Here is a 27,392-nt window from a genome sequence, read left to right as displayed (position 1 = left end):
TTGTGGGACAGAAAAGCTATAGAATTGAGTTAGTTAAGAGGAAGAAAAACAGATTTTTACAAAGAACAGCAATTTTTTTTCTTTTTACGCAGTGAGCTAGGCACTGGTCTTTCTGAGAAAACACACTAATCTTTGGGTTCTTTTTAAAAAATTGTCCTTTAGATGCATATTTGTGCAAACATATCAAGTTTTAGGTTACAGTAACCACAAACTTGGTGTTCTTTAATGTTATTCAACCTAGGGCTTTATTATAGTAATTCTGCCAGTTGAGAGTTCAAGCAGGGACTTAATCTCTGGCATTATTTTGGGTGGTTTTTTTTGGTTAGCCTCCTAGCGTTAAGAGCAGTGGCTCTTTATTTATTTGCTTTTTTAAAGATTTTATTTATTTTTAGAGGGGAAGGGAAGGGGGGAGAGAGAAAGAGAGAGAGAGAGAGAGAGAGAGAGAGAGAGAGAGAGAGGGAGAGAGGGAGAGAGGTGTCAGAGTATGGTTGCCTCTGGTGCATACCCTGCCGGGAACTGGCCTGCAACCCAGGCATGTGCCCTGACTGGGAATCGAACCATGATCCTTTGGTTCACAGGCCCGCGCTCAGTCCACCGAGCTACACCAGCCAGGGCTCTTTAAAATGTGAGACATTTCTGTTTGGAGCCATGGCCTTTTTATACTTCCATTTATAGGTTATTTCCTCTTCTCTGTTGATCATGGAAATAATAAGAAATAATCTATGGTATACTGAGCTCTTTGATAATATAGACTGGCAACTTAATTTTTGAGGGAAATTTTTAAGTAGTATAATTGGGAATAAAAATTTAGTTGATTTCTGTTTTTTTTTCCTGCCAATTTTAGGATACAGAAGTAGTTGATTCCTGCATATTGATATGGCTTATCAGCTAGAAATAACTAGAAATAATTAGCATGATTCTAGATTTTAATAAGCCAATGTAAAATACCTTGGTTTCATTTAATTATATTTTCAACATATATGGTTGTTATTGTCTGTTTTTGGCTTGCCTCATGTTTAGGGTCAAGAAAGTGATTCATCAGAGACCTCCGTGCGAGGACCCAGGATTAAACATGTCTGCAGAAGAGCTGCTGTTGCCCTTGGCCGAAAACGAGCTGTGTTTCCTGATGACATGCCTACCCTGAGTGCCTTACCATGGGAAGAACGAGAGAAGATTTTGTCTTCCATGGGGAATGATGGTAGGTCAGGATGTCAACCTTGAAGTCATAACACACATTTGATTTGTTCGCTGATCATTCTTAGGATGCCTAGGAGGCCCTTCAGAACATTATTTGTTAGCTCAGATCCTCTAAACAACAGAGGCAAAGGGAGGATTAAATGCACAGGGGTTTTATTAGAGGAAATGCCTATGAGGGAAAATGGGGAGGGAGCCAGGGAAGGCTGGGAGAATTTCAGACTGTTCTGCAAATCAGACTAATGAAGGAGGAAGGGAATATTGGGCAGAATCTTCTTAGATTGCCATGCAGTATAAAAAAGTTTGACAAGACTGTCTTTGAGCAAAAGTTAATTTCCAAAAGAATCTTGTGCCCTGCCATGCTCAGTCACTGCCTGGGAGCAGCTCCCATGGCAAGTGTGGACTCTGTACCACTGGATCTCTGCATTCAGCTGCTGGGGCCTTTGGTCACCTACGCTGCCTGGAGGTTAGTGAGGCACATTCTCATGGTTGCCATATAGTTCTTAAATGATAGGTGACTGCTCGTATAAAATTTAGAGGTTTAGTGAATCTTCAGAAGCATTCAATTCATATTCTTTTTTTTAAGATTTTAAAAAATTTAGTTTCAGAGAGAAGGGAAAGGAGAAAGAAAGGGAGAGAAAACATCAATGTGCAGGAGGCACACTAATCAGTTGCCTCTGGCAACTGGCCCACAACCCAGGCATGTACCTGGACTGGGAATCAAACTTATGACCTTTCAGTTGCAGTTCGGCACTCAATCCATTGAGCCACGCCAGCCAGGGTTCAGTTTACATTCTTGAACTTTATATTCTTGAACTGTGTTTTGTTTTCAGTGTTTGGATTTCTGCTTTCATTATGTTGTAAGTTATAGGCATTCAACAATATTTAAATAATTACTTGAATAGCTCCAAGTTCTGTAATTGGATATTTTTATTGTATTTCATTTTTGGAGTTGCAATTAAAACAACCTTAGACCCTGGTTGGTGTAGCTCAGTGGATTGAGCACAGCCTGCGAACCACACAATCATGGTTCAATTCCCAGTCAGGGCACATGCCTGGGTTGCAGGCCAGTTCCCATCAGGGGACTCACGAGAGGCAACCATACATTGATATTTCTCTCCTTCTCTCTGTCCCTTCCCCTCTAAAGATAAATAAATAAAAAATATTTAAAAAAACAACCTTAGAATGTATATAGTAGTATAAGTTGATAACAAGGATTTCTGCCTCTACTCCCAAGAAGGAATTAGATACTCCCTCAGAACTAATGACCGACCCATTTCTTTAACAGACAAGTCATCAATTGCTGGCTCTGAAGATGCTGAACCTCTTGCTCCACCCATCAAACCAATTAAACCTGTTACCAGAAACAAGGCGCCTCAGGAACCTCCAGTAAAGAAAGGACGGCGATCAAGGCGGTGTGGGCAGTGTCCTGGCTGCCAGGTGCCTGAGGACTGTGGTGTTTGCACTAATTGCTTAGACAAGCCCAAGTTTGGTGGCCGCAACATAAAGAAACAGTGCTGCAAGTGAGTGTGGTGTTTTACTCTGAAGTGTTGATTTCTCTGCCTTGAAGGTTGTTTTGTTGCGAAGGTGAAACAGAAAACTAAATGTGGTTGTATTGAATTTTTGAGTTGCAAGATTAGTTGCATAGTTGGATTTTGCAGTGTGGCTAGGTTTGGGATGTGCTTAAATAAGAAATACTCTGAAATAATGCTGTCTGATAGAACATTCTGCAGTGGTAGAAATGTTAAATTTTATCTACTCAGTTCAGTTTGGTAGCCATTAGCCAAATGTGGCTGTTTTACACTTGAAATGTGGTTAGTGACTGAGGAACTACATTTTTTATTTCACTTAATTACATACTTTTTAAGATTTTATTTATTTTAGATAGAGGGGGAGGGAGAAAGGGAGAGAAATGTGTGTGGTTGCCTCTCATGCTCCCTCTACTGGGGGCCTGACCTGGCTCACAACCCAGGTGTGTGCCTTGACTGGGAATTGAACCTGCGACCTTTTGGTTTGCTGGCTGGTATACAATCCACTGAGCCACATCAGTGAGGGCTATTTCACTTAATTTTCATTAATTTGAATTTAAATGGCTACATGTGCCTAGTGGCTACTGTATCAGTGCACGTCTGAGAGGTTTCTGCTTGAAAACTGACACATTTAGTCATAATATATATTAGATCATCTGAAACTACCTTTATGGCTTTCAGGAAATATTGGTAATATCTTGTATATGTCTCTTTGCTCTTAGAATATTTTCATGCATATGGAATTTTTGATATGGAAGTTTTGGTTATCTTTTCTCTATTTCTTTAGTCTATCTGTGGATGCAGTTTCTGCCCTCTGGGATTAACTTGTTTAAAGTTGATCAAAAGAGTTGCACATAGCCCTGGCTGGTGTAGCTCAGTGGATTGAGCATGGGCCTGCGAACCACACATGATCGCGGTTCGATTCCCTGTCAGGGCACATGCCTGGGTTGCAGGCCAGTTCCCAGCAGGGGACCCACAAGAACCAACCATACATTGACATTTCTCTCTCCCTCTCTCCTTCCCTTCCCCTCTAAAAATAAATAAACAAAATCTTAAAAAAAAAAAAAAGAGTTGCACAAACAAATTTTGATGACTGAGCATCTCATAAAGTACCTGGCATAAGGAATAGATGTTATCAGTAGATACTTTCTGAATGAATGAGTACCTTGAAATGATTTGTATGAAACATAGTTGGGAGAGATGTTGCATTGCTTACTTTCTGGGAGGCAGTTTCTAGGAGACAATAAGTAGTTCTGTGCTTTGGTTCAGTCTGGCCTTAAGCAAGAATTTTGTCTCAGTCTCATTTGTATGAAGGAGTGAGAATTCATAGACCAGCACAAAGGTATGCACCAGCAGGGTAAAATTATACTAAGTTTAGGGGTTGAAATGATTTGGTTCAATTTTATACTTCAAGTTAAGTCGGAGTTTCACTAAGTTGAGGAGTGGAGTCCTGATGTAGACCCGCATTGCGGTACAGGCAGAGGACTTGTTGGGTAATTTTAGTCCATTTTGCATGGAGATTACTAAATGAAAATTAACCTTATAAGGGAATAGAACTAATTTGATAATAAGAAATGTCAATCACTCATTTTGTGTGGTGCAAATCAGTACTAGGTTATAAGAAATTTGAGTCTCGTTTAAAAAATAATTTGGTAATTGCTCTCTTTAGATCATAAAAGTAGGTAAAATTGCCGACTGAAGGATTCAAAATTTCCCTTTTCAACTCTCAAAGCAAACCTGAATATTTACTGATTCTTGCAGAGAAATTAACACTTGTTCAAATTACTTCTCTTCTAAAAGTTGTTTACTTTATGGTAACCTTTGTTATGCCAGGATGAGAAAATGTCAGAATCTACAGTGGATGCCTTCCAAAGCCTATCTTCAGAAGCAAGCAAAAGGTGATGTAAAAAGCTCTTTCCCAAAATCCTTCTTGCTTTAATGCCATTTAGTTTTGTATATCTAGTGTAAAAAGAATACTAGTTTTTTTTATTTATTCATTTGTTTTTAAGTACTACTCTTCCCAGGGAGTTGATGGTTGTTGAAGCTTGGTTGATGGACATAGGGGTTCATTTTACTATACGCTTTACCTTGGTGTATGTTGGAAAATTTCCATAATAAGACATTTTAAAATTCATATAAAAATTACAGTTTATTCCATTCCCTAGATCAATAAAAGTATACCTATTTTACCTGACCAAGTTGGCATTAACTTTCTTGAGCCTCTTCAGTGTCAACATTAGCTGCAGGAAACAGAATAAGATTGTTATGTTCCTGTACTTCTATTTTAAATAAAATTTTTCTTGCTTATAGATAAATAATCATGTTTTTCCCCTAGCTGTGAAAAAGAAAGAGAAGAAGTCTAAGACCAATGAAAAGAAAGAGAGCAAAGAGAGCAGTGTTGTGAAGAACTTGGTGGACTCTAGTCAGAAACCTACCCCATCAGTAAGAGAGGATCCTGCCTCCAAGAAAAGCAGTGGTGAACCTTCTCTGCGAAAGCATGTTGAGGAAAAGAATGAAGAAGGGAATGCCTCTGCTCCAGGACCTGAATCCAAACAAGTTACCACTCCAGCTTCCAGGAAGTCCAGCAAACAGGTCCCCCAGCCAGCACCAGTCATGCCCCCACAGCCACCTAGCACAGCACCACCAAGAAAGGAAGTTCCCAAGACTGCTCCTAATGAGCCCAAGAAAAAGCAGCCTCCACCACCAGAGTCGGGTGAGTGAGGAAGTCAAGAAGGAGGAACTGCTGAATGAGAAGTCCTAGCAAAAAACATTGATATCTTAAACAGCATTTGGAAATCTGAAATGTATATTTTTACCTTTTCAGTGCAAGAAAATTAGCTATTTTAACCATTATATAGTAATAAAGAAACAGAAGCAAAAAAGAAACTAGTTAAGTTGGTCTTACTTTTTATTTAATGCCTAGAGTTTAAATAGTTTTCTCTTTACTTTTTTTTTAGGATTTTATTTATTTATTTTTAGAGAGGGGAAAGGGGAGAGAGAAAGAGAGGGAGAGAAACATCAATGGGTGGTCGTCTTTCACGTGGCCCCCCTGGAGTCCTGGCCTGCAACCCAGGCATGCGCCTTGACTGGGAATCGAACCAGTGACCCTCTAGTTCACAGCCCACGCTCAATCCTCTGAGCTACATGAGTCAGGGTTGTTTTCTCTTTTCTAATACCCTTTTCTTCATAGGCCAATATGTCCTAAAGCAGTAATTGCTATTTAGCATTAATTGTGAGTTTAATAGCATCTGACTGCAATTTATTTTGAATTCTTTAGGTCCAGAGCAAAGCAAGCAGAAAAAAGTGATTCCTCGCCCAACTATTCCTGTAAAACAAAAACCAAAAGAAAAGGTGAGAGATTTGTTTCTCTGCTGTTTCTTGGGGCTGTGTTCTATTCTGTAGGAAAATAGCCTTATTCTTGACATTTACATGATTAATGAATGAAACTGCATTTTTCTTTCTGTGTAGATGTCAGTGGAGTTTAGGCTTTAGCTCACATCTGTTTTTTCTCTCTCCCCTTGTTTTTCCCTTCCTTATGGCCCTACATGCTTAAGCTACATGCCATTTAGCATAATTGTTTTTTGCTGTCAACATCCTTTAGCAATGTTTGTAATAATCTCTTCTTCTGTGCTCTGTTTTTATTATGTGGAGAGAGAGTTGTATCTTTAAGAATCTTCTGGCTCTTTTCACCATCTTTCTGTGCCACCATAATGGTGCACATGTATATTCTGGCTGATGCTCTCAAGAGCATCAACAATGCCCAAAAGAGAGGCAAACATTAGGTCTTTATTAGGTCATGCTCCAGAGTCATTTTCCAGTTTCTAACAGTGATGATGAAGCATTGGCCGATTTGAAATCATTGATCACAGAGCTGGGAAAACTGTCAACCTCATAGGCAGGTTAAACAAGTGTGGAGTGATCAGCCCAAATCTGATGTGTGGCTGAAAAATATAGAAAAATGGCAGAATAACCTGCCCCTGTCCTATGAGTTTGGTTTCACTGGACTGACAACCTCAGCAGGCATCATGGACCACAAAGAAGCAGGACGAAAACACACAGGAGTGAAAGTCCTGTGATTCTTTTTCTAGGAATGTAATACATACATGCAAATAAAATGCCTCAATGGAAAAAATCTGAAGAGTACTTCACTATTTCTATAGGATACTTAAGGTTGAAAACTTGTTTCTCAGATCTATTAGTAAGATTTCTCATTTGTATTATTTTCTGTTGTAAAAGTGAATGCAAGTAGAGTGTGGTTTTGTGCTTTATTTATCTTCTATCCCTGTAGGAAAAGCCACCTCCAGTAAATAAGCAGGAGAACACAGGCACTTTGAACATCCTTAACACTCTCTCCAATAGCAATGGTTCTAAGCAAAAAATCCCAGCAGATGGAGTCCACAGGATCAGAGTGGACTTTAAGGTAAAAGTATATTAAGTGTCATGGACTTTTTAAAAATAATTTTTTTAATTATTTTATTTTATTTTATTTATCTTTAGAGGGGAAGGGAAGGAGAGAGGAAGAGAAACATCAATGTACGGTTGCCTCTCGTGCATCCCCTGCTGGGAACTGGCCCCTGCCGGGAACTGGCCTGCAACCCAGGCATGTGCCCTGACTGGGAATCGAACCGCGACCGTCTGGTTCGCAGGCCCGAGCTCAATCCACTGAGCTACACCAGCCAGGGCTTAAAAATAATTTTTAAATTTTCAATTACAGCTTACATACAATACTATATTAGTTTTAGGTGTACAACTGCCTGATTAGACATGTAACTTACAAACTGATCATCACGATAAACCTAGTATCTGTCTGGCACTATACGTAGTTATTAACTATATTATTGACTATGTTCCCTATCCTGTGCTTTACAACCTGTGACTATTTTGTAACAGCCAATTTGTGCCTCTTAACCCCTTCGCCTTTTTCACCCATCCTCTAAAACCCTTCTCCCAGCTGGCAACCATCCAGATGTTCTCTGTATCTAGAGTTTAAATAGTTTTCCCTTTACCTTTATTTTTAGGATTTTATTTATTTATTTTTAGAGAGGGGAGAAGGGGGGGAGAGAGAGGGAGAGAAACATCAGTGGGTGGTTGTCTTTCACGTGGCCCCCCTGGAGTCCTGGCCTGCAACCCAGGACTCTGTTTCTGTTTTGTTTATGTTGTTCTTTAGAGTCTACATATAAGTGAAATCATCTGGCATTTGCCTTTCTTTGCCTGACTTACTTCACTCAGCACAGTACCCTTTAGGTCCATCTATGTTGTTGCAGATGGCAAGATTTTACTCTTTTTTATGACTAATATTTCATTGTGTATATGTACCACATTTTCTTTATCCGTTCACTTACTGAGGGGCACTTCGATTTCTTTCATTTCATGGCTTTTGTAAATAATGTTAGAATGAACGTATGGATATATATGTCTTTTTGACTTAGTGTTTTGGGTTTTTTTGGATAAATACCCAAAAGTGGGATTGCTGGATCCTTTGTCTCTGGTTATAGCCTTTGTTTGAAAGTCTATTTACTCTGGTATAAGTACTGCTACCCTACATTTTTTGTTTGGTTTGTTTGTTTACATTTTCATGAAATACCTTTTTCTATCCCTTTACCTTCAGTCTGTATCTTTCTATCTGAAGTGAGTCTCTTGTAGACTGCATAGGTAAGGGTTTTTTAAAAATTTTTTATTTATTTATCTTTAGAGGGGAAGGAAGGAGAGAGGGACAGAAACATCAATGCATGGTTGCCTCTTGTGCGTCCCCTGCTGGGAACTGGTCTGCAACCCAGGCATGTGCCCTGACTGGGAATCGAACCGCAATCCTCTAGTTTGCAGGCCCACAGTCAATCCACTGAGCCACACCAGCCAGGCCAGTAGGGGTTTCGCTATCCATTAAACCACCATATGTCTTTTGATTAGAGCATTTAATCCATCTGCATTTAAAGTAACTGTTCATCAATATATAGTATTGCCATTTTATTATTCATATTTTGACCTTCTTCTTCTTAAAGAAGAACCTTTAACATTTCTAATAATGCTGGCCTGGTGGTAATAAACTCCTTTAGCTTATTCTTGTCTGGGAAGCTGTTTATCTGTCCTTCAGCTCTATATAATAGCTCTGCTGAGTATAGTAATCTTAGTTGTAGGTTCTAGCCTGCAAAGTTTCTGCTGAGAAATCAGCTGACAGTATTGTGGGAACTCCCTTGTAGGCACCTAACTGCTTTTCTCTTGTTGCTTTTTTTTCTCATTGTTCAGTTTTTTATTTTACTGGAATTTTTTAATTTGTTAAAAGATTTGTACTTACTTATTTTTAGAGAGAGGGGAAATGAGGGAGTAAAACATTGATTAGTTGCCTCTCGCACACCCCCAACTAGGGACCTGGCCTGCAACCCAGGCATGTGCCCTGACTAGGAATCAGACTAACAACCTTTTGGTTTGCAGGTTGGCACTCAATTCACTGAGCCATATCAGCCAGGGCTCAGTTTTTTTAACTGAATATCATTTCAGGGAGATACACACCCTTAAGAGGCAATGTACCCATCCTCCATCTTGCTGCTTTTAAGATTCTCTTTGTTTCATAAACCTTTGGCATTTGGATCATGTGTCTTGGTGTGGGCCTCTTTGGGTTCACCTTGTTTGGGACTCTCTGTGCTTCCTTGACTTGTGTGTGTATTCCCTTGACCAAGTCAGGGAATTTTTCTGACATTTTTTCTATACGTTTTCAATTTCTTGCTCTTTCTCTTCTCTTTTTGGCAACCCATGATGTGAATGTTGGTGTGCTTGATATTGTCCCAGAGCCCTCTTAAACTACCATCATTTGGGGGGGGGTTGTTTTTCTGTTTGCTTTCTGAATTCATGTTTCTGCTACCTTCTCCTTTTTCTTTCTTTTGCTCCCTTATCTTTTAAATTTGTAATTTGACCCACTGCGTCATCGACTGTACTATTGATTCCCTTTATTATAGTCTTTATTTTAGTGAATTCTACATTTCTGACTGGTTCTTTTCATGTTTTCAAATTCCGTTTTTTAAATTTTATTATTAATTAATTAATTAGTTTAATTTAGAGAGAAAGAAGGGGGAGAGAGAAACATTGATTTGTTGTTCTACTTAGTCATGCATTTATTGTTTTATTCTTATATGTGCCCTGACTGGGGATCAAACCTACAATCTTGGTGTATCAGGTTGATTCTCTAACCAACTGAGCTACCTGATGAGGGTATCTAGTTCCAATTTTATGTTTTTTCTTTATTGAAGTTCTAAGTTTTTCTACTCTTTCCCTAAGTTAATTGAGCATCTTTATAACCAGTATTTTGAACTCTGCATCTGCTGGATTGCGTATCTCCATTTTGTTCAGTACTTTTTCTGGAGTTTTGTTCTATTCTTTCATTTGGGACACATTTCTTTCTCTTCTCAGTTTGACTGCCTCCCTGTGTTTGTTTCTATGTAGAGCTGCTACATCTTCTGGTCTTGGTAGAGTGGCCTTATGTGGTAGGTGTCTTGTGGGGTCCAGTGGTGCAACCTTCCCAGCCACCTGAACTGGATACTCTAGTTGCACTCCCTTTGTGGGCTGTGTGTGCCCTCCTATTGTAGTTGAACCTTGATTGCTGTTGGCACATCAGTGGGAGAAATTTATCCCCAGGCTGATTGGTTGGGAGGACTAGCCAAGACTACAGCAGAGGATCAGCTGTGCCGGAGCCCACCCCATGGAACAGGACTCCCTTTTGTGGGGCTCTGGTGCCTGTCCAGTCCCCACCTCGAGTGTGTGGGTAGTGAAGATGGTTGGGTGGTTCTTTGATTCAGTCTAATGCTGTCCATCGGGTCTGTGGACTTTGGGGCCTCCTGGGAGGAGCAGGCCAAGGTCCACCGCTGCTTGGGGCCACCTGGCATTAGCTACAGAGGGATATGCAGGTGGCTGCTACTTGCTGGGTTTGGAGATGCCTAGGAAAAAGGCTAAGCTGCAAACTGAGTTCAGCTGCTGCTAGTGCCAGCCTTGGAGCTAATTAGCAGCAGGTATGGGGTATGCTGAGGCCAGATGCAGCTTGTTTGGGGTTTGTGGACCTTTGAGATGTTGTAAAAAAAAAAAAAGTCTGCAGCAGGAGCCAGGCATGCCATTTGTATGGAAATGGCTCTGGCAACAGCCTCGCTGGGCATGCAAGGTGGGTGAGGTGAAGTCTCAAGGAATCAGCAAGGTAGGCAAACTTGTTAGGTTGATGGTGACTGAAATACGGTACCTACCTGCACTTGCAGGGGGTGCGTTCAGCTAAAGGGAACTCAGAGCTCATAAGTCTGAGTACTAAGTCTGTGCATGAGCCCTTTAAGAGGAACACCTGGGATTCTTGTAGCTCTCTGTCACTTAGCCACTATCCTTTATCCATTTTCATAGCTGCCAGGAGTTGAGGACTTTTCTTCCTGGCACTGAAACCCTGGCATGGGGTTGGGACTCCTCATTTTGGGGGGATATCCCTCCCAGTTTTTAACTACCACATATGGATGTGGGATCTGTGTCTCTGGCCCTGCCACCAGTCTTGAAGTGGCTTCTTCTGTATATCCTTAGTTACAGGATTTCTGTTCAGCTAGATTTCAGGTGGTTTTCAATGATGACTGTTCTGTAGTTTAGCTGTAAATCTGATATGATTGTGGGAGGAAGTGAATACCACAGTTACCTTCTGTGCTTAAAAGTGAGGAAAGTCAGCACTAACTGGGGAAATTAATAAGAACCATCATTAGCAGATGGGTTCCAGTGTGTGAAAGCTTTGGTCACTCTTTGTGAACTGACTGAAGGACGTTGGTGCTGGAACACTCCTACTCATCCTAATAAAGTATATTTAGATGAGAATGATATCTGAGGAAATAATTCTTTCACATAGGAATTATCAAATGATGATTGCTTGAATCAGCAAAACTAATAGAAACTCAATTCTAGTATCTCTTTGCATATAGTTAATGTGAATTGAACCAATAAATAGGTGAGCCTTTTAACAATTTGTATTTGAGATTAAAGATTTTCAAAGCAGCAGTTGTTTTTATCCTTATTTTTAACCCAAAGTTGTGTCATTCTAAATCTTTTATAAATGATTTTTTTCTCTCCACAGGAGGATTGTGAAGCAGAAAATGTGTGGGAGATGGGAGGCTTAGGAATCTTGACCTCTCTTCCTATAACACCCAGGGTGGTTTGCTTTCTTTGTGCCAGTAGTGGGCACGTAGAGGTAAGCTATTTTGCTTCTTGGTACACTAGAAGGTATAATGGTAGGTGTTTTTGTTTTTTGTTTTGTGATTTTAAAAAATGCCTTGACTGGTGTGCCTCAGTTGGTTGGGCAGCATCCTGCAAAGTGAAATGTCACCTGTTCCAGGGCACGTGCCTTGATTGTAGGTTCAGTCCCCGGTCGGGATGCATATGAGAGGCAACTGATTTATATTTCTCTCTCACATCGATGTTTCTCTCCATTCCCCTTTCTCCAAAAATAAATATTTGAAAAATATAACTATACTCTGATTTATTGGTATGCAACAAGTACTATCCCCTTTTTAAACCAGTTTTTATATCGTTGTTTTTTAGAGATTTTAGGAATGCATCTGCTTCTTATTAGAGTAGCAAAGTTATTGAATGTGAAAAGTTTAACAGTCTAATCTTATAATTTTACTCTGGGTCTGTTTTTTTCTGCTAGATATCCAAACATGGAAAAATAATAATAGTGTTCATCTAGATAAAGAGATGCTTTTGATGGTAGTTTTATATGGATACCAAAACCCTCTTGTCTCTAAAGAGCTCTTAGCAATTACTAAGAAAAAAGAATAATACTGAGTTAAAAAAATATAGGCTTAAAGACAGAAATATATAATTCATAAAATGAGACATAAAAACATGATGGGAATGAGCATTGAGCTTTCTGGTGTCCAAAAACTGGAAATTAAAGCCTGATATAAGAAAGGTGGTCTCTCTGTTGGTAGAAATCTAAATTAGCTACATTCTTTCTGAGGGTTATTTGAAAATGTGTATTTTTAAAATAGGTATACCTTCTCTTTTTTTTTTGCCTTTTTTATGAGTTTATTTAAGAGGTATACCTTCTAACCCAGTAATTGCACTCCTGGGCATTTATCTCATGTATATAATTAGATAAATTATGTGTATACACATACATATTTTTATGTGTATATGTATGTGTATATAATATATATATATATACAAGTATAGAAAATAAACGTATTTCTGTATATATGTATAATAAAGAGAAGGGCTTCTTTCAGTATTGTTTATGTTGGGGTTGCTGTAGATGTCACTACTTCAGAGGTCACTGAAACTAACAATATTCACTCTGTAAGTGCCAGGGGCTACTGTATTTCTTTTTCTACTTAATCTCATGCTTTGCATTCACACATATGCTATCCACAGGAATACCATAACTTAAGAACCAATACTTTTGACTTCTAGGATTAAACAGGGTTTGGATTTTGTTTGTTTGTTTATAGCGTGGAGGTGCTCTAATTTAAGTTGTATAGCCATGGGGGGATGGAGGGTGGGGAAGTTGGAGAAGGGTAAAGGGAGATTAAACGGTGATGGAAGGAGACTTACCTTGGGGAGTGTTCACACAATACAATATACAGATGACATATTATAAAACTGTATACCTTAAATCTATATAATTTTATTAACCACTGTCATCCCAATAAATTCAATAAAAAGAAAAAATGTATACTGCACTGCAATCCTACAGAATTCCTAAAAACTGAGCTAGAGGATGAATAGCTCGCTGCCCTCATTGCTCTCCTACAGCATAGCCAGTGCCTGATGAAGGGCTCCCTGCATCCAGATCTAAAAGTTTTTATGTTGACATGATACCAGAGTTACAGGAAAGCTACCAGTGCAGTACAAAGAGTTCCCATATCCCCTTTACCCTGAGTCCCCAGAGTCCCCAGATGTTAATATTTTTCATTTTCTTTATCCTCTGCTCTTTGTGTATTTATATTTTATAAATACATACATTTTTATAAGTAGACACATTTTCTTCCTAAAAATTTGAGAGCAAGTTACAGCTCTTTTACCTCTAAATATTTTACTATGTATTTCCTAAAATCAAGGACATTCTCATAACTACAGTATAATTATCAAAGTCAGGAAATAATATTGATACATTATTACTATCAAATATATGGAACTTATTTATGTTTGACCAGTTGTCTCAATAATTATTTTATGGCAAAAGAAAATTCTGGGTCACCCTCATGTGAATTTTTAAAAATATTGATATGAAAATAATTTCTAAAATTAGACATGGAAAGGGTAAACTAGAGCTTTAAATTGTTTAGAATATTGTAGAAAACCTTTAAAACCCTCCCTATTTCCTTTACCCCACTCCTTTACTTTCTCATAGCTGTTTCTTTATACTTGTCTTATGTTACTTAGCACATCCTGTGAAATCTTGGGTTATTTTTATTTTGTTACTTTATAATTCTGTTATTACCCACTTCAGTTTCCTTCACCTCCTGCAGTGCCCAATCTTGTGCTGTTTAAAAAATATAATCACTGCTTAATGAATATATATATAATAAAATACAGTATTCCTGAAGACCTAAACATATTGGAAGGATTTGGTCAATATCTCTGCATGTCGTTTTACAACTTTTGTTTCCATCTTTCCCTAGTTTGTGTATTGCCAAGTCTGCTGTGAGCCCTTCCACAAGTTTTGTTTAGAGGAGAATGAGCGCCCTCTGGAGGATCAGCTGGAAAATTGGTGTTGTCGCCGTTGCAAGTTCTGTCATGTTTGTGGAAGGCAGCATCAAGCCACAAAAGTACAAAAACTAAGCAATAGAACTAATAAACAGACTATTGCTCTCTATCTCCATTTCTGCCTTTTTACTTTAGGATTGAGTATCTGTATTTATTCTTTTAGCTTAATCTATTTTGACTATTTAATTGGGTATAATCAGTTGCATATTTTATGTTTTGATTTTGGGAATATAGTAGAAAACATGGTATTGGAAAAAATCCCAAAATAGCCCTGGTTGGTGTGGTTCAGTGGATTGAGTACCAGCCTGTGAACCAAAAGGTTACTGGTTCAATTCCCAGTCAGGGCACATGCTTGGGCCGCAGGCCTAGTCCACAGTTGGGGACATGTGAGAGGCAACTGAATGTTTCTCTCACACATATGTTTTCTCTCCCTCTCTTCCTCCTTTTCTCTGTCTCTAAAAAGTAAATAATATCTATAAAACCTTTTTAAGTAGCCCCAAAATAAGTCAGACCTACCTGATAAGAATATTCATCACTGAGTGCCTTTGGCATGAAATAAATCTGATGCTTTGAGAGTAAATTAATTGAGGAAATTTAAACTGTTATTATGCTATACCTACTTGAAGACAAATGAAATGGGGTATGAAGTAATAGGTACTTCATAAAGGTGCTATGATGCCCACCTTTTGCCTTTGTACTTTCTTATAGCAGCTGCTAGAATGTAACAAGTGCCGAAACAGCTATCACCCTGAGTGCCTAGGACCTAACTACCCCACCAAACCCACCAAGAAAAAGAAAGTTTGGGTGAGTACACACACCTATGCTGTTTCAAAGAGAATTGTCATAGGACTGTGGGCTTGGACAACTTACAATAGGAATATCCTTGCTTCAGGATGTCAGTGCAACCATTTTTTTGCCTGTTATTAGAAAAAAGCCATCCTAGCAGAGAAGTCAACTCTAGAAATTTATAATCTTTTTAAATAATAAAAAATACTAAAAATAGCCCTGGCTGGTGTAGCTTAGTGGATTAAGCGTGGGCCTGTGAACAAGAGTATCGAGGTTCAATTCCCAGTCAGGGCACATGCCTGGGTTGCAGGCCAGTTCCCAGCAGGGGACTCATGAGAGGCAACCATACATTGATATTTCTCTCCCTCCCTCCTTCCCTCTAAAGATAAGTAAATAAAAAAAAATCCCCTCTAAAGATAAGTAAATAAAAAAATCTTAAAAAAAATACTTAAAGTAAATTTTATCAAATTTCTTTTCTTTCTTTACAGATCTGTACCAAGTGTGTTCGCTGTAAGAGCTGTGGATCTACGACTCCAGGCAAAGGGTGGGATGCACAGTGGTCTCACGATTTCTCACTGTGCCATGATTGTGCCAAACTCTTTGCTAAAGGTACCTCAAAAAAGCCAGTTTTATCAACTTTTAACTGCTACTTGTTTTGGAGATGAACTGAACATTATAGTGGAATAAAATAAAAGTCTTCACATATCTTATCAAGGATACCATTTAGATATTTACTAAATTTCTGGTCTTGCTTTTTTCCTTTACACAGAGAATTATAGCAACTCGACATGTTTTATAGGTTATAGGAAGGATTAAAGGTATTTTTTGGAATAGTTAAATAACCGGGGGGGGGTGCGGGGGGGCGGGCGGGATTGGGATGAGAGTAGAAGACAGAAAACTGAACTTGAACAACAATTAAAAAAATAAAAAGAATAGTTAAATAACCACACTAACTGAGCTAGTGTGTTCCCAAAATGAGGTACAGAGATATTTGATTTTTTTCAGAAATGATTTTAGGTGGTACTGAGACAAACATTTTATTTTGTTATACTAGGGAAAAATATATAAGTAATACATTTTAACTCATTTTATTGACTTAGGATAATGATGTCAAGTTCACTATTGAAGCCGTTTAAGCAAATCAGTGTTAAGTTTATTAAGTAAAAAATAATGGAGAGGTTACATGAATAAAACGAATGATGGTAGTAGTACATTATGCTGAATTTTAGGAAGTGCTCTACTTTAAAAGCCCTAGTAATAGAGTATAAATTAACTAACTGTTTTTCCTCCCATGTCCTTACCTCTTTTTAAAAATTTAAACCTTTCTTTGGAATATTTAAGAGATGAAGTTCTCTCCATCTTTTTTCTATTATGTTATCTGTAAAATCTACTTCATGACCTTTAAAAGATGGGTCAACAGAGGAGAATTAGTGGCACATCTAAGAGCTCAGAATAATCTTGACAATTTACAGATGTGTGAACATTCCATAGGAGACCCATGCTGGCATGTGTAAATAGTTCCAGAAGAAGAACATAATGGCTTGCAGTCTAGATCGGGTTGACATATGTAAGTCCAGAGCCTTGGAGTCATCACTGGTGTGTGAGCCAAAGCATTGCTGACAACTTTGGTTTGCTTTCAGGAAACTTCTGCCCTCTCTGTGATAAGTGTTACGATGATGATGACTATGAGAGTAAGATGATGCAATGTGGGAAATGTGATCGCTGGGTCCATTCCAAATGTGAGAATCTTTCAGGTACAGAAGGTTGGAGTCTTTTTATTACAGTTTCCTTTTTTCTTCTTATAGCTGCATTTATAGCCCCCAAAGTTCTATAAATGCAAAATTATGGTAATGTTATTTGAAGTCTTTAAAAAATTCTTTTTTGTCTCTGGAATCAACAACATTGTGTTAAGTGTATCATTTATTTTGAATGTATCCCTCTGAAATATTTATTTGCTGTCCTTTGTTAGTACTATAACTTATTGATTCCCCAATAACCAAATCCTGGATTAGTGTTAATAATGTCCCTTTGGAAATCCATAACTGTGAGTTTTTAGGGGATATTAGTCTTAATGCTGTTCCTAACATACAGCTTTATATTAAGTTCTATGGAATAGTTCCCTCTTTCTCCTCTCTCCCACTCTTCAAAGCACCTCATCATTGTAGGGTTTTTCTTTCCTAGATGAGATGTATGAGATTCTATCTAATCTGCCAGAAAGTGTGGCCTACACTTGCGTGAACTGTACTGAGCGGCATCCTGCAGAGTGGCGGCTGGCCCTTGAAAAGGAGCTACAGATATCTCTGAAGCAAGTTCTGACAGCCTTGTTGAACTCTCGGACCACCAGCCATTTGTTACGCTACCGACAGGTAGGTCCACGTCTCATTTTGTATTCTGAGAGTTTGTTCTTAGGTGGTTTTTGCCTACTAACAGAATGTTTTTTAGTTGATTGGGTTTCTTTTTTTAATTAAAAAAAAAAGTTGCTTCATTTAGTTTTGTATAGTTGCTTATTCTAACCTAAAACCATTAAAAACATTTTTAGAACCAAGAAGGGACCATATCTTCAAAGGCCTTGCTATTAATAAATTTGGACTTCAAAGGCTATGGGGAGTCAAGGAAGCACTTCACCCAAAAGAGTAACCTGATCAGAGTTACTTGTTAGGAAAAGAAACAGATTCCAGCTGGAGAGAGGGAAATGATGGGAGAGGCCTGAGTTTAGAGGCAGGAACAGTGGTCAAAGGGCAGTCATATACAATAAATCTGGGTCGGAGAGCTTGGTGGACTGAAAGTGATAGTGGGGCTGGAGACCCTTGGCTTTGGGGACCCCAAGGCCCCTCAGGGCGCAGTTCGAAAACCACTCCTCTGGTCCCAGTTGGGGATTTACATCAGGGAATGATCATTGGGAGTGTAAGGTATAGTGTGGGAAGGACCACATGGATAACTTAACTCACAGTCAGGCTACTGCTTTATCTTTTAATAGGGCTTAATTTTTTAATAAGAAAATTAGCTGCCATTTATGTCTTAATCAAAAGGAACAAGACAGTTTCTATTTATTCATTCATACTAGGTTTGGAAATTACCAAGTGAAGGTCTTAAATTAGCCTAGTGGAGCTATTAGATGCTGGCTCATTGTAACTTTTCCTTTTCTGTAATTGGAGAAATATCTTATTTTCATGTTCTTTAAGTTTTATAATACGAGTCATTCAGTACCATCTTTGTTAATTTTAATATAATTTGCATAGATGCCTTATTTTTTAGTGTTAGATAAGTAAAATATATCTTCCCTGGCAATAGGCTGCCAAGCCTCCAGACTTAAATCCGGAGACAGAGGAGAGCATACCTTCCCGAAGCTCCCCAGAAGGACCTGACCCACCCGTGCTTACTGAAGTCAGCAAGCAGGAAGATCAGCAGCCTTTGGATCTGGAAGGAGTCAAGAGGAAAATGGACCAAGGAAATTACACATCTGTGGTATGTCTCTGTAGCAAGCTACCAAAATTACCAGTGCCAATTTAGCTTTTTTATGTCTTATGGAAGATGAAACTGGGTATAAGCATTAAAAGATGGTTTGTATTATATTTAGAAATATGTGGCTTTAAATACCTAAAAATATATTAGTTGTTTTAGTTCCATCTTTCAGAAGATAAATTATTATAAGGAAGACAGTGTCTTAAAATGGTTGCTTTTATTTGTCTTTCATCTTAGTTTTCTGGAAATTATTTTTATACTTAAGTCATTTTATATTAAAGCTATTTATGGAAAAATGATAATGTGAAGTTAATTGATTTGACCTTTCTGAGATAACATCTGGATATTATCTTTCTATACAGGATATTAATTTATAGATAGGTGCTTTTTAATTATGGTTGTAAAACTATATTGGAAATTATCATTTTTTAACTCAAGGTTCATGTCATGTTTTCCACTCAGTTGTTTATTCATTTTAGACTAAATAAATAAAAAATTGTGGCTTTGGGTAACTTACTATGATATAGCTAATTTATTTGCATTCTTACTTTATTCCTTGAATCTCTTGACTTCCACAAGTTAATTGTGAACTGAACCTCAAATGCCTCCTCTAAAGAGAACCTATGCTGTATGAAAATCAGGTCTTAGTTTCCTGTTGGATCTCTGGTGGATGATTTAGGGGAGAAAAGGAAGTGGTTTTGAGAGCTACTGTTTTATGAATAATTAGTGCTTTGTTTTTTGTATACAGTTGGAGTTCAGTGATGATATTGTGAAGATCATTCAAGCAGCCATTAATTCAGATGGAGGACAACCAGAGATTAAAAAAGCCAATGGCATGGTCAAATCCTTCTTTATTCGGGTGAATGATGTTAATAGTTCATCATTTTAATGCTTTTATGTGTGGATAATTACCCATGAATAGAATGGATTTTTTCTCTTGTACATTTTGCTTTGCTATATGTATAAAACAGTTTGGTTTAATTCATTCTGCTGATTCTTTGGGAGGAAGTTGGTGAGGTCACCAGAGTGGATGGGTCTATTCTTTCATGGACCGATGTCATCCTCATATTGATAAAAGCTTGTGTAAAGTTGTTGGTTTTTATGTGGTTTCCAAATGAATGTTCACATGTTTACATTTTGTTTGCTCTTTCTTAGCAAATGGAACGTGTTTTTCCATGGTTCAGTGTCAGAAAGTCCAGATTTTGGGAGCCAAATAAAGTCTCAAGCAAGTAAGTAAATTCTGCATGACTTTTTTTTTCCATCAGCTAGAAATCTGAGAGTTCTTATATTTCTAGATTGAGGTATTTTTAGAGTAGGTTTTAATATTAAAACATTATTCAGTTGAAGTGGTTTTTCAGTGCCGGCCTAGCAACAGCAGTGTTTATAGTCTATTGATATATTTTATTCAGTTCAAATGGTGTTCTCTACCTCTTTTGAGTCTCCATATTTAACTTTAAATTTTTATTCCAATAAATTCTTTTTGATTCTTTGATAAGGTTATCATTTGTTTCTGAAAGTTTAACCAAGAGTCATACAGTGAGATTATACTTAAAAAAAAAATAAAGTCCTGTGTGTTTAGGTAGTTTCCAAATTGTCACTTGTTTTTACACTTTGAATGGCCCATGCATGGGTCCAAGACCTGATGGTACCAAGAATTTAATTATTTTGCACAGTTTTGGGCATATTATGGGGGTTCAATAAATACTTGTTAAATCAATTATTTTCAGCAGTGGGATGTTACCAAACGCAGTGCTTCCACCTTCACTTGACCATAATTATGCTCAGTGGCAGGAGCGAGAGGAAAACAGCCACACTGAGCAGCCTCCTTTAATGAAGAAAATCATTCCAGCTCCCAAACCTAAAGGGCCTGGAGAACCAGACTCACCAGCTCCTCTACATCCTCCTACACCACCAATTTTGAGTAAGGCACCAAATGAAGAGTCATTTTCCATTTCTCTCTCCATGTAAATGATTAACTGTGTTAATCTAAATTTAATGTCCTGGCATGTTACAAATTTTCAAGTGACTCTTAAAGTGTAATAAAATCATTACTTTTGCTTCACTTGGAATGCTAACAGGTATTTATATAAATATTCTAACAGGTGGTAAATACTTTTTGAAAGTGTTCATTTTATAGGCTATTTAAGCTGAATTGTTTTCTTTTTTCCTGGAAATCAAATTAGTATTGCCAGTTGTAACTGGATGTCATTTGGATTCTAAGGTACTGATAGGAGTCGAGAAGATAGTCCAGAACTGAACCCACCCCCAGGCATAGAAGATAACAGACAGTGTGCATTATGTTTGACATATGGAGATGACAGTGCTAATGTAAGTACCTTGGCATATGGACTCCTACTTACTAGATATCCAGAATGAAACTCTTTGTTCTTTGTGTCTAAACTTGATGACTGGGTGTCATCTATTGAATGAATGTTTGTCACTTAGTTTGTGAAACTCAGGGTTTCTTTCTATAACTGATTTAGCTGATTTTAAAAAAATTATTTGCCTTAATCTGTTGCTGTCTAGTACTTTCTATAGGAAATTTCTCAAGAAGATTTTATGAAAATCAAAATAAAGTTGCATATTAAATAACTTGTATTTGATGTAATAGAGCAGAATGGTTAATATCCCCAGTTCACACACACTGCCTGGATCCATTTCTGTGCTTGTTAACCTTAGCAAGGAGCTTAACCTCTCTGACCCTCAGTTTCATCTTTAAAATGAAGGTAGTAATACTTACCTCAGAATAAGTGTGAGGATTAAAGGAAATAATGTATGTAAAGCCTTGTTTGGTACCTGGCACATAATAAGCTTACAGTAAAGAAAAAGTTGGGTTTTTTTTTAATGCAAGTTAAGAGAACCGGATTTGAAATATGGTTTTAAAGAAGTCAGTGAATTTTTTTATTATGGTAGGGAAGGTGGGTGGAGGTTGAAGAAGGTATAGAGGGAATAAATAGTAATGGGAAAAATCACAATAATTTCTAAAAAGTATGCATTTTTAAACTTATTGTGGTGTATAAGCAATATACCACATATTGCTTATTTTTTAACTTTCTGTTTATAAAATACCTCCAGTCTGTGGAAAAGGTAATCAGAAAGGAGAGAAGTGGAAAAAAACATTGAAAAAAGAAATGTGATTTCTTTTTGTGTATGTTCAAAAAAGAATTTTAATTGATACATTGTCTTGACTGAGGTAAAGCAAATACCAAGGAAAACTTTCTTTGACATAATATTCTTTAAAGAAAAAAAGACATCTCTTTACTTCATAGGATGCTGGTCGTTTGCTGTACATTGGCCAAAATGAGTGGACCCATGTCAATTGTGCTTTGTGGTCAGCGGAAGTATTTGAAGATGATGATGGATCACTAAAGAATGTGCATATGGCTGTGATCAGGGGCAAGCAACTGGTAAGAACTTGTGGGTAAATGTTATGAAAGAGATTCCCTCTTGGTTTCCAGATGTTCTTTCTATGACTAAATGCTGACTTGCTGATGTTTTTCCTCGTCAATAACAAATATTAGTATCCACTGTAGGCTGATCATTATTCTGACCCTTAGAGTATGGGTACAAAAGGGAAAAAAAATAGTCTTCCCCAGAGAGGAGCCCAGATTGTGATTGTAATGGACAGTCTAGTTAAAGGAAACTTTTTAATCATTTGTCTGTTTGTTTATTTATTTATTTATTTTATTGATTATGCCATTAGAGTTGTCTCATTTCCCCCCCCTTCATTCCCCTCCACCCTGCACACCCCTCCCCCACCATTCTCCTCTTTAGTTTAGGTCCACGTGTCTTAAGTTCTTTAGATTCTATATTTCCCATACTATTCTTGCCCTCCCAGCTGTTTATTTTCTACGTACCATCTATGCTACTTATTCTCTCTACCTTCTCGCCCCTTCTCCTCCTCCCACTCCCCTGTTGCTAACCCTCCATGTGTTCTTCATTTCTATGGCTCCACTCCTGATCTAGCTGTCCTCTTGGTTTGTTTTTGTTTTAGGTGTGGTTGTTAATAACTGAGAGTTTGCTGTCCTTTCACTGTTCCTATTTTTTATCTTCTTTTTCTTAGATAAGTCCCTTTAACATTTCATATAATAAGGGCTTGGTGATAATGAACTCCTTGAATTTGACCTTATCTGAGAAACACTTTATCTGCCCTTCCATTCTAAATGAAAGCTTTGCTGGATAGAGTAATCTTGGATGTAGGTCTTTGGATTTCATGACTTGGAATACTTCTTTCCAGCCCCTTCTTGCCTGTAAGGTCTCTTTTGAGAAATCCACTGACAGTCTGATGGGTACTCCTTTGTAGGTGACTGTCCCCTTATCCCTTGCTGCTTCTAGGATTCTCTCCTTCATTTTAGTCTTGGCTAATGTAATTATGATGTGCTTTGGTGCGTTCCTCCTTGGGTCCAACTTCTTTGGGACTCTCTGAGCTTCCTGGATTTCCTGGAAGTCTATTTCCTTTGCCAGACTGGGGAAGTTCTCCTTTATTATTTGTTCAAATAAGTTTTCCACTTGTTGCTGTTCCTCTTTCCCATCGGGTACCCCTATAATCCGGATGTTGGAACATTTAAAGATGTCCTGGAGGTTCCTAAGCCTCTCCTCATTTTTTTTGAATTCTTGTTTCTTCATACTTTTATGTTTGGTCATTTTTTTCTTCCTTCTGGTCCACTCGATTGACTTTAGTCCCAGTTTCCTTCCCATCACTATTGGTTCCCTGTGCATTTTGCTTTATTTGACTTAGTTTAGCCTTCATTTGTTCCTCTAAGTTGTGACTAAAATCAACCAGTTCTGTGAGCATCCTGATCACCAGTGCTTTGAACTGTGCATCTGATAGATTGGCTATCTCTTGGTTGCTTGGAAGTATTGGCTCTGGGACTTTGAGCTGTTCTTCTTCTTGAGCCATAATGTTTTGGTCTGTTTTCACCTGTTATGTATGAGGTGCAGAGCCTTAGGTGTTTACCAGGGCAGGGCAACCCAGGTCACTGGGTTGTGATGCTGTATGTAGGGGTGGGGTCAGAGAGGGGCAATGGCGTTTTTTTCCGCTCTCTCTTGGATTTTGGTCCCCTCTGCCACTTCCCAGAAGCAAATTGGGGCCTTCTGGTGCTGGTTCCTGAGTGTGTGGGCTTGTGCACCCTCCAGGTCCCTGTGGGTCTCTCCAATGAACTCTCTGTGAGCCTGGGAGCCTCGCCCAGCACCTCGACCCCTGAAAGTTTTTCCAGTTGGTGCTTTTAGGCTTTAATACCCATCTCTGGGGCCCTGGTTTACATGGTCTGTCTCACTGCTTGCTCCTTTGCCTGGTTTATCTGAGTGAGAATGTGTGACCTCGGTCAGCCAGGTGCCTTGCACCCTCACTGGGTCTGCCCGTTGTCACCCCACGCCTGAGATCTGCCACCCACAGCCTGCACGCCTGGGTCAGTCTGGCCGCTTTTTCCTGCCTCAGCCCCTCTCTGGCAGCCACCGACTCTGCCCCTCTTACTGGTCTGGATGAATGTTTCATTGTTGTCGGACTTCAGTACAGTTCAATTTTCTGTCTGTTTTTGGTTACATTTTTGTTACTAAATCTTTGTTGTCTTTAAACTTGGTTGTGCAAGGAGGTACAGTGTTTCCACCTACACCTCCATCTTGGCTGAAAGTGTAAATCACTAATCTGTTAAGCCTAGTAACTAGAGAACCACTATGTTTCTGATTAGTGTAATCTTTCTAAAAGTGAGTTCTTTTGGACATAATAGCTTTCTAAAAGATGGTGTTTGAGCATTGATCTTCAAAATTTTGTCTTCTCTAAATGAATCATTCATCATAAACGAAAAACTTATGTTTTAGCCCGAAGTGTAAATCAAATTATAATGTTTAAATTTAGTACTTACAGGGCCCCATGGATAGTGGGGGAGAGAAGATTTGTGGAAGAGACTTTATGGGTCATCACTTCCCTACAATTCAGTAATTACCAATAAACAAAATGAATTATAGGAAACCCAGAATGGGTTGATTCTATAGAGGAGATTGAAAATGGCTCAAAACATCTGAGCGTCTGATTCAGGCTCTCTCCTTTCTGGATTGTTAGAGATGTGAATTCTGCCAAAGGCCAGGAGCCACTGTGGGTTGCTGCCTCACATCCTGCACCAGCAACTATCACTTCATGTGTTCCCGAGCCAAGAATTGTGTTTTTCTGGATGATAAAAAAGTATATTGCCAACGACATCGGGATTTGATCAAAGGCGAGGTAAGAGAACTTTATTAGTTGCTTTTTGAATTCTCTAGGAATTCAGGGAAAATAGACTGAAAATAGCAAGCAAGGTCATAAACTTTGTTTCACCTTCCTTTTAGGTGTTCCTAGAATCTTCTCCTTTTAGAGACATACAGAAGTCCTCCTAGTGAAATAAAAGGGTGATTTTGAGCTATGCTCTGTTCTTTCCCTCTGAGAGAGTTAGTGTCATGAGGATGATTTATAAAGGGACAGCCTATTAACAAGCTACTCTGGGTTTTCATTTAAGGTGGTTCCTGAGAATGGATTTGAAGTTTTTAGAAGGGTGTTTGTGGACTTCGAAGGAATCAGCTTAAGAAGGAAGTTTCTTAATGGCTTGGAGCCAGAAAATATTCACATGATGATTGGTATGCTCTATGGACCTTGGCTGTTGAGGGAGGCTGGGTGTATCACTGGGGTACTTTCTAGTCTTCGGTTATAAAATTATTTTATGTATATCATTATCTCTTCTAATAACTTTTTCTTCCTTGGTCAGGCTCTATGACAATTGACTGCTTAGGAATTCTTAATGATCTCTCTGACTGTGAAGATAAGCTTTTTCCTATTGGATATCAGTAAGTAACACTGTAAAGAGAAAACAGCAGCTCCCACGACTTGAATACCCTGAAGCAATGATCAAGTGCTAAATATAAAGCCATACTTGTTAGCTAATTTTAATTACTATTAAAAATTAACTACTTTTTTGCTACTTCTCATAGATTAGGACTAAAGTATCATTTTATGTCAGCTAAATCCAGTTATGGAAGCAAAGCATTGAATAATATTGTAATAAGTTTGCATAGTAAAAGTTGATTATTAGAATTAGTGGGGTAATCACATTGTAAGGTATAGAAATGTTGAATCACTATATTGTATACCTCAAATTAATATAACTAATATAATATTGTATACCAACTATACTTAAATTTTTTTCAGAATTATTTCTAAATAAAATCTAAATAGAAAACACAATGCCAGTCTCTTAAACTAAATTCTATTCTCCTGGATTCACCAGTTCAGATTCTTGTCATGGTCACATCACACACACTTCAGGCTGTTGTCCTCAGTAGTATGTTTCATAGATCCTTCTAAAAATAGAACCTCCCACAATAATAATCAGATTCTCCAGTAAGAATTTATAATTATTCCTATATGAAGAAAATTGTTTACATTTCTAACAGGCTGACAATGTAAATTTAAAATTCCCTTTTTATCTCCCCTTTTAGAGTCTCATTTTGCTATATATACTTCAATTTACTCTGCATTTCAATTGTGACAGCAGTCTATACTGTACATTTAGCTGGCAGCTCTTTATACAAACCAGGCTCCATCAGCATCCAACAAATTTGAAGTAGTTATATTCCCCTTACCTCATGGGGCTTTTCTCCCAAAGGAAACACATCAGGCTTGCTTTTTCTTCACTTTGTATACATTGTCGGACAGTAGTCCCTTTCCAAAAGCCAGTAACTGTTTTGTGTGGTAGTTAGTATTTTTTTCTCTGTATTTTTGGATATTTTACTATTTTTGTCTCCTTATAATACAATAAAAAAAATTTTCATGCTGTTTTCTAAGAAGCTAGTAAAAATAAAGGACTTCAAAAAGCATGGAACATCCTAACTTGTAAAATCTAAGTCTGTGAAAAAAAGCTAAATTCTATAAATGAAAGGGACCCTGGAACCTAGGATGAGAAGAGGTTTTGACAAATGTTCGTCTTTGCTTCTGTACTCTCACTTCTAGTGATCTTTCCAAATCTGTTTGCTAGGTGTTCCAGAGTGTACTGGAGCACCACTGATGCTCGCAAGCGCTGTGTGTATACATGCAAGATAGTAGAATGCCGTCCTCCCGTTGTAGAGCCAGATGTCAACAGCACTGTTGAACATGATGAAAATAGGACTATTGCTCATAGTCCAACGTCTTTTGCAGGTTAGTCTTTAATCAAGATGTTACTTAAATTAGATTTTTGGGAATACTGTGATTGAAGCATGGGGAAAATGTCATTTCTTTGGGAGGTCTCATTTGATTCTATTTTGATATTTTCCTAATAGCTGGCTTTTTATTCGGTCATTTGTTTGATATTTTAATTGGACTTTTTTTAGTAAGGGTTTTCATATCCTACCACAGAAATGTCATCTAAAGAAAGTCAAAACACAGCTGAAATTGTAAGTCCTCCATCACCAGACCGACCTCCTCATACGCAAACCTCTGGTTCCTGCTTTTATCATGTCATCTCAAAGGTTCCTAGGATTCGAACACCCAGTTATTCTCCAACACAGAGAACCCCTGGCTGTCGGCCATTGCCTTCTGCAGGTAAAAGACTTCATTTATCCCAAGAAGGTCAGCTCAAAGATGAGTTTGTAATTCTTTTAGGCAACTTTATTTTAGTGACTTTTGCTTATTTTTAGTTACCTAGAAATATTTATCAGCAAGTCATTGAAATGAATGACTACCACACATTTGTTCTATCTATAATA

General features: G+C 38.1%; 1 protein-coding gene across 6 annotated transcripts in view; it reads left to right on the top strand.

Moving 5' to 3' along the window:
• Positions 1-27,392, top strand: part of KMT2A (lysine methyltransferase 2A) — a 106,704-nt gene that overhangs the window by 48,566 nt on the left and 30,746 nt on the right. For 5 of the 6 annotated variants that reach the window (XM_037057456.1, XM_037057459.1, XM_037057458.1 and 2 more), the window contains 23 exons: positions 1,021-1,198; positions 2,483-2,717; positions 4,557-4,621; positions 5,059-5,436; positions 6,001-6,074; positions 7,012-7,143; positions 11,803-11,916; positions 14,351-14,497; positions 15,144-15,239; positions 15,710-15,830; positions 16,862-16,975; positions 17,403-17,587; positions 18,513-18,686; positions 19,432-19,542; positions 19,839-19,912; positions 20,411-20,604; positions 20,905-21,011; positions 21,953-22,090; positions 24,742-24,900; positions 25,172-25,289; positions 25,418-25,496; positions 26,684-26,844; positions 27,043-27,228. In XM_037057456.1, coding sequence (XP_036913351.1) covers positions 1,021-1,198; positions 2,483-2,717; positions 4,557-4,621; positions 5,059-5,436; positions 6,001-6,074; positions 7,012-7,143; positions 11,803-11,916; positions 14,351-14,497; positions 15,144-15,239; positions 15,710-15,830; positions 16,862-16,975; positions 17,403-17,587; positions 18,513-18,686; positions 19,432-19,542; positions 19,839-19,912; positions 20,411-20,604; positions 20,905-21,011; positions 21,953-22,090; positions 24,742-24,900; positions 25,172-25,289; positions 25,418-25,496; positions 26,684-26,844; positions 27,043-27,228 — 3,340 coding nt within the window. The remainder of the gene's footprint in view (positions 1-1,020; positions 1,199-2,482; positions 2,718-4,556; positions 4,622-5,058; positions 5,437-6,000; positions 6,075-7,011; positions 7,144-11,802; positions 11,917-14,350; positions 14,498-15,143; positions 15,240-15,709; positions 15,831-16,861; positions 16,976-17,402; positions 17,588-18,512; positions 18,687-19,431; positions 19,543-19,838; positions 19,913-20,410; positions 20,605-20,904; positions 21,012-21,952; positions 22,091-24,741; positions 24,901-25,171; positions 25,290-25,417; positions 25,497-26,683; positions 26,845-27,042; positions 27,229-27,392) is intronic. The other variant, XM_037057455.1, reaches the window with a different exon arrangement.

Source organism: Sturnira hondurensis, unplaced genomic scaffold (assembly GCF_014824575.4).
Source record: "Sturnira hondurensis isolate 20B ecotype Veracruz unplaced genomic scaffold, ASM1482457v3 Scaffold0009719, whole genome shotgun sequence".
NCBI lineage: Eukaryota > Metazoa > Chordata > Mammalia > Chiroptera > Phyllostomidae > Sturnira > Sturnira hondurensis.
The sequence above is the reverse complement of the archived record's forward strand: the minus strand, read 5'-3'. Positions and strand labels throughout refer to the sequence as shown.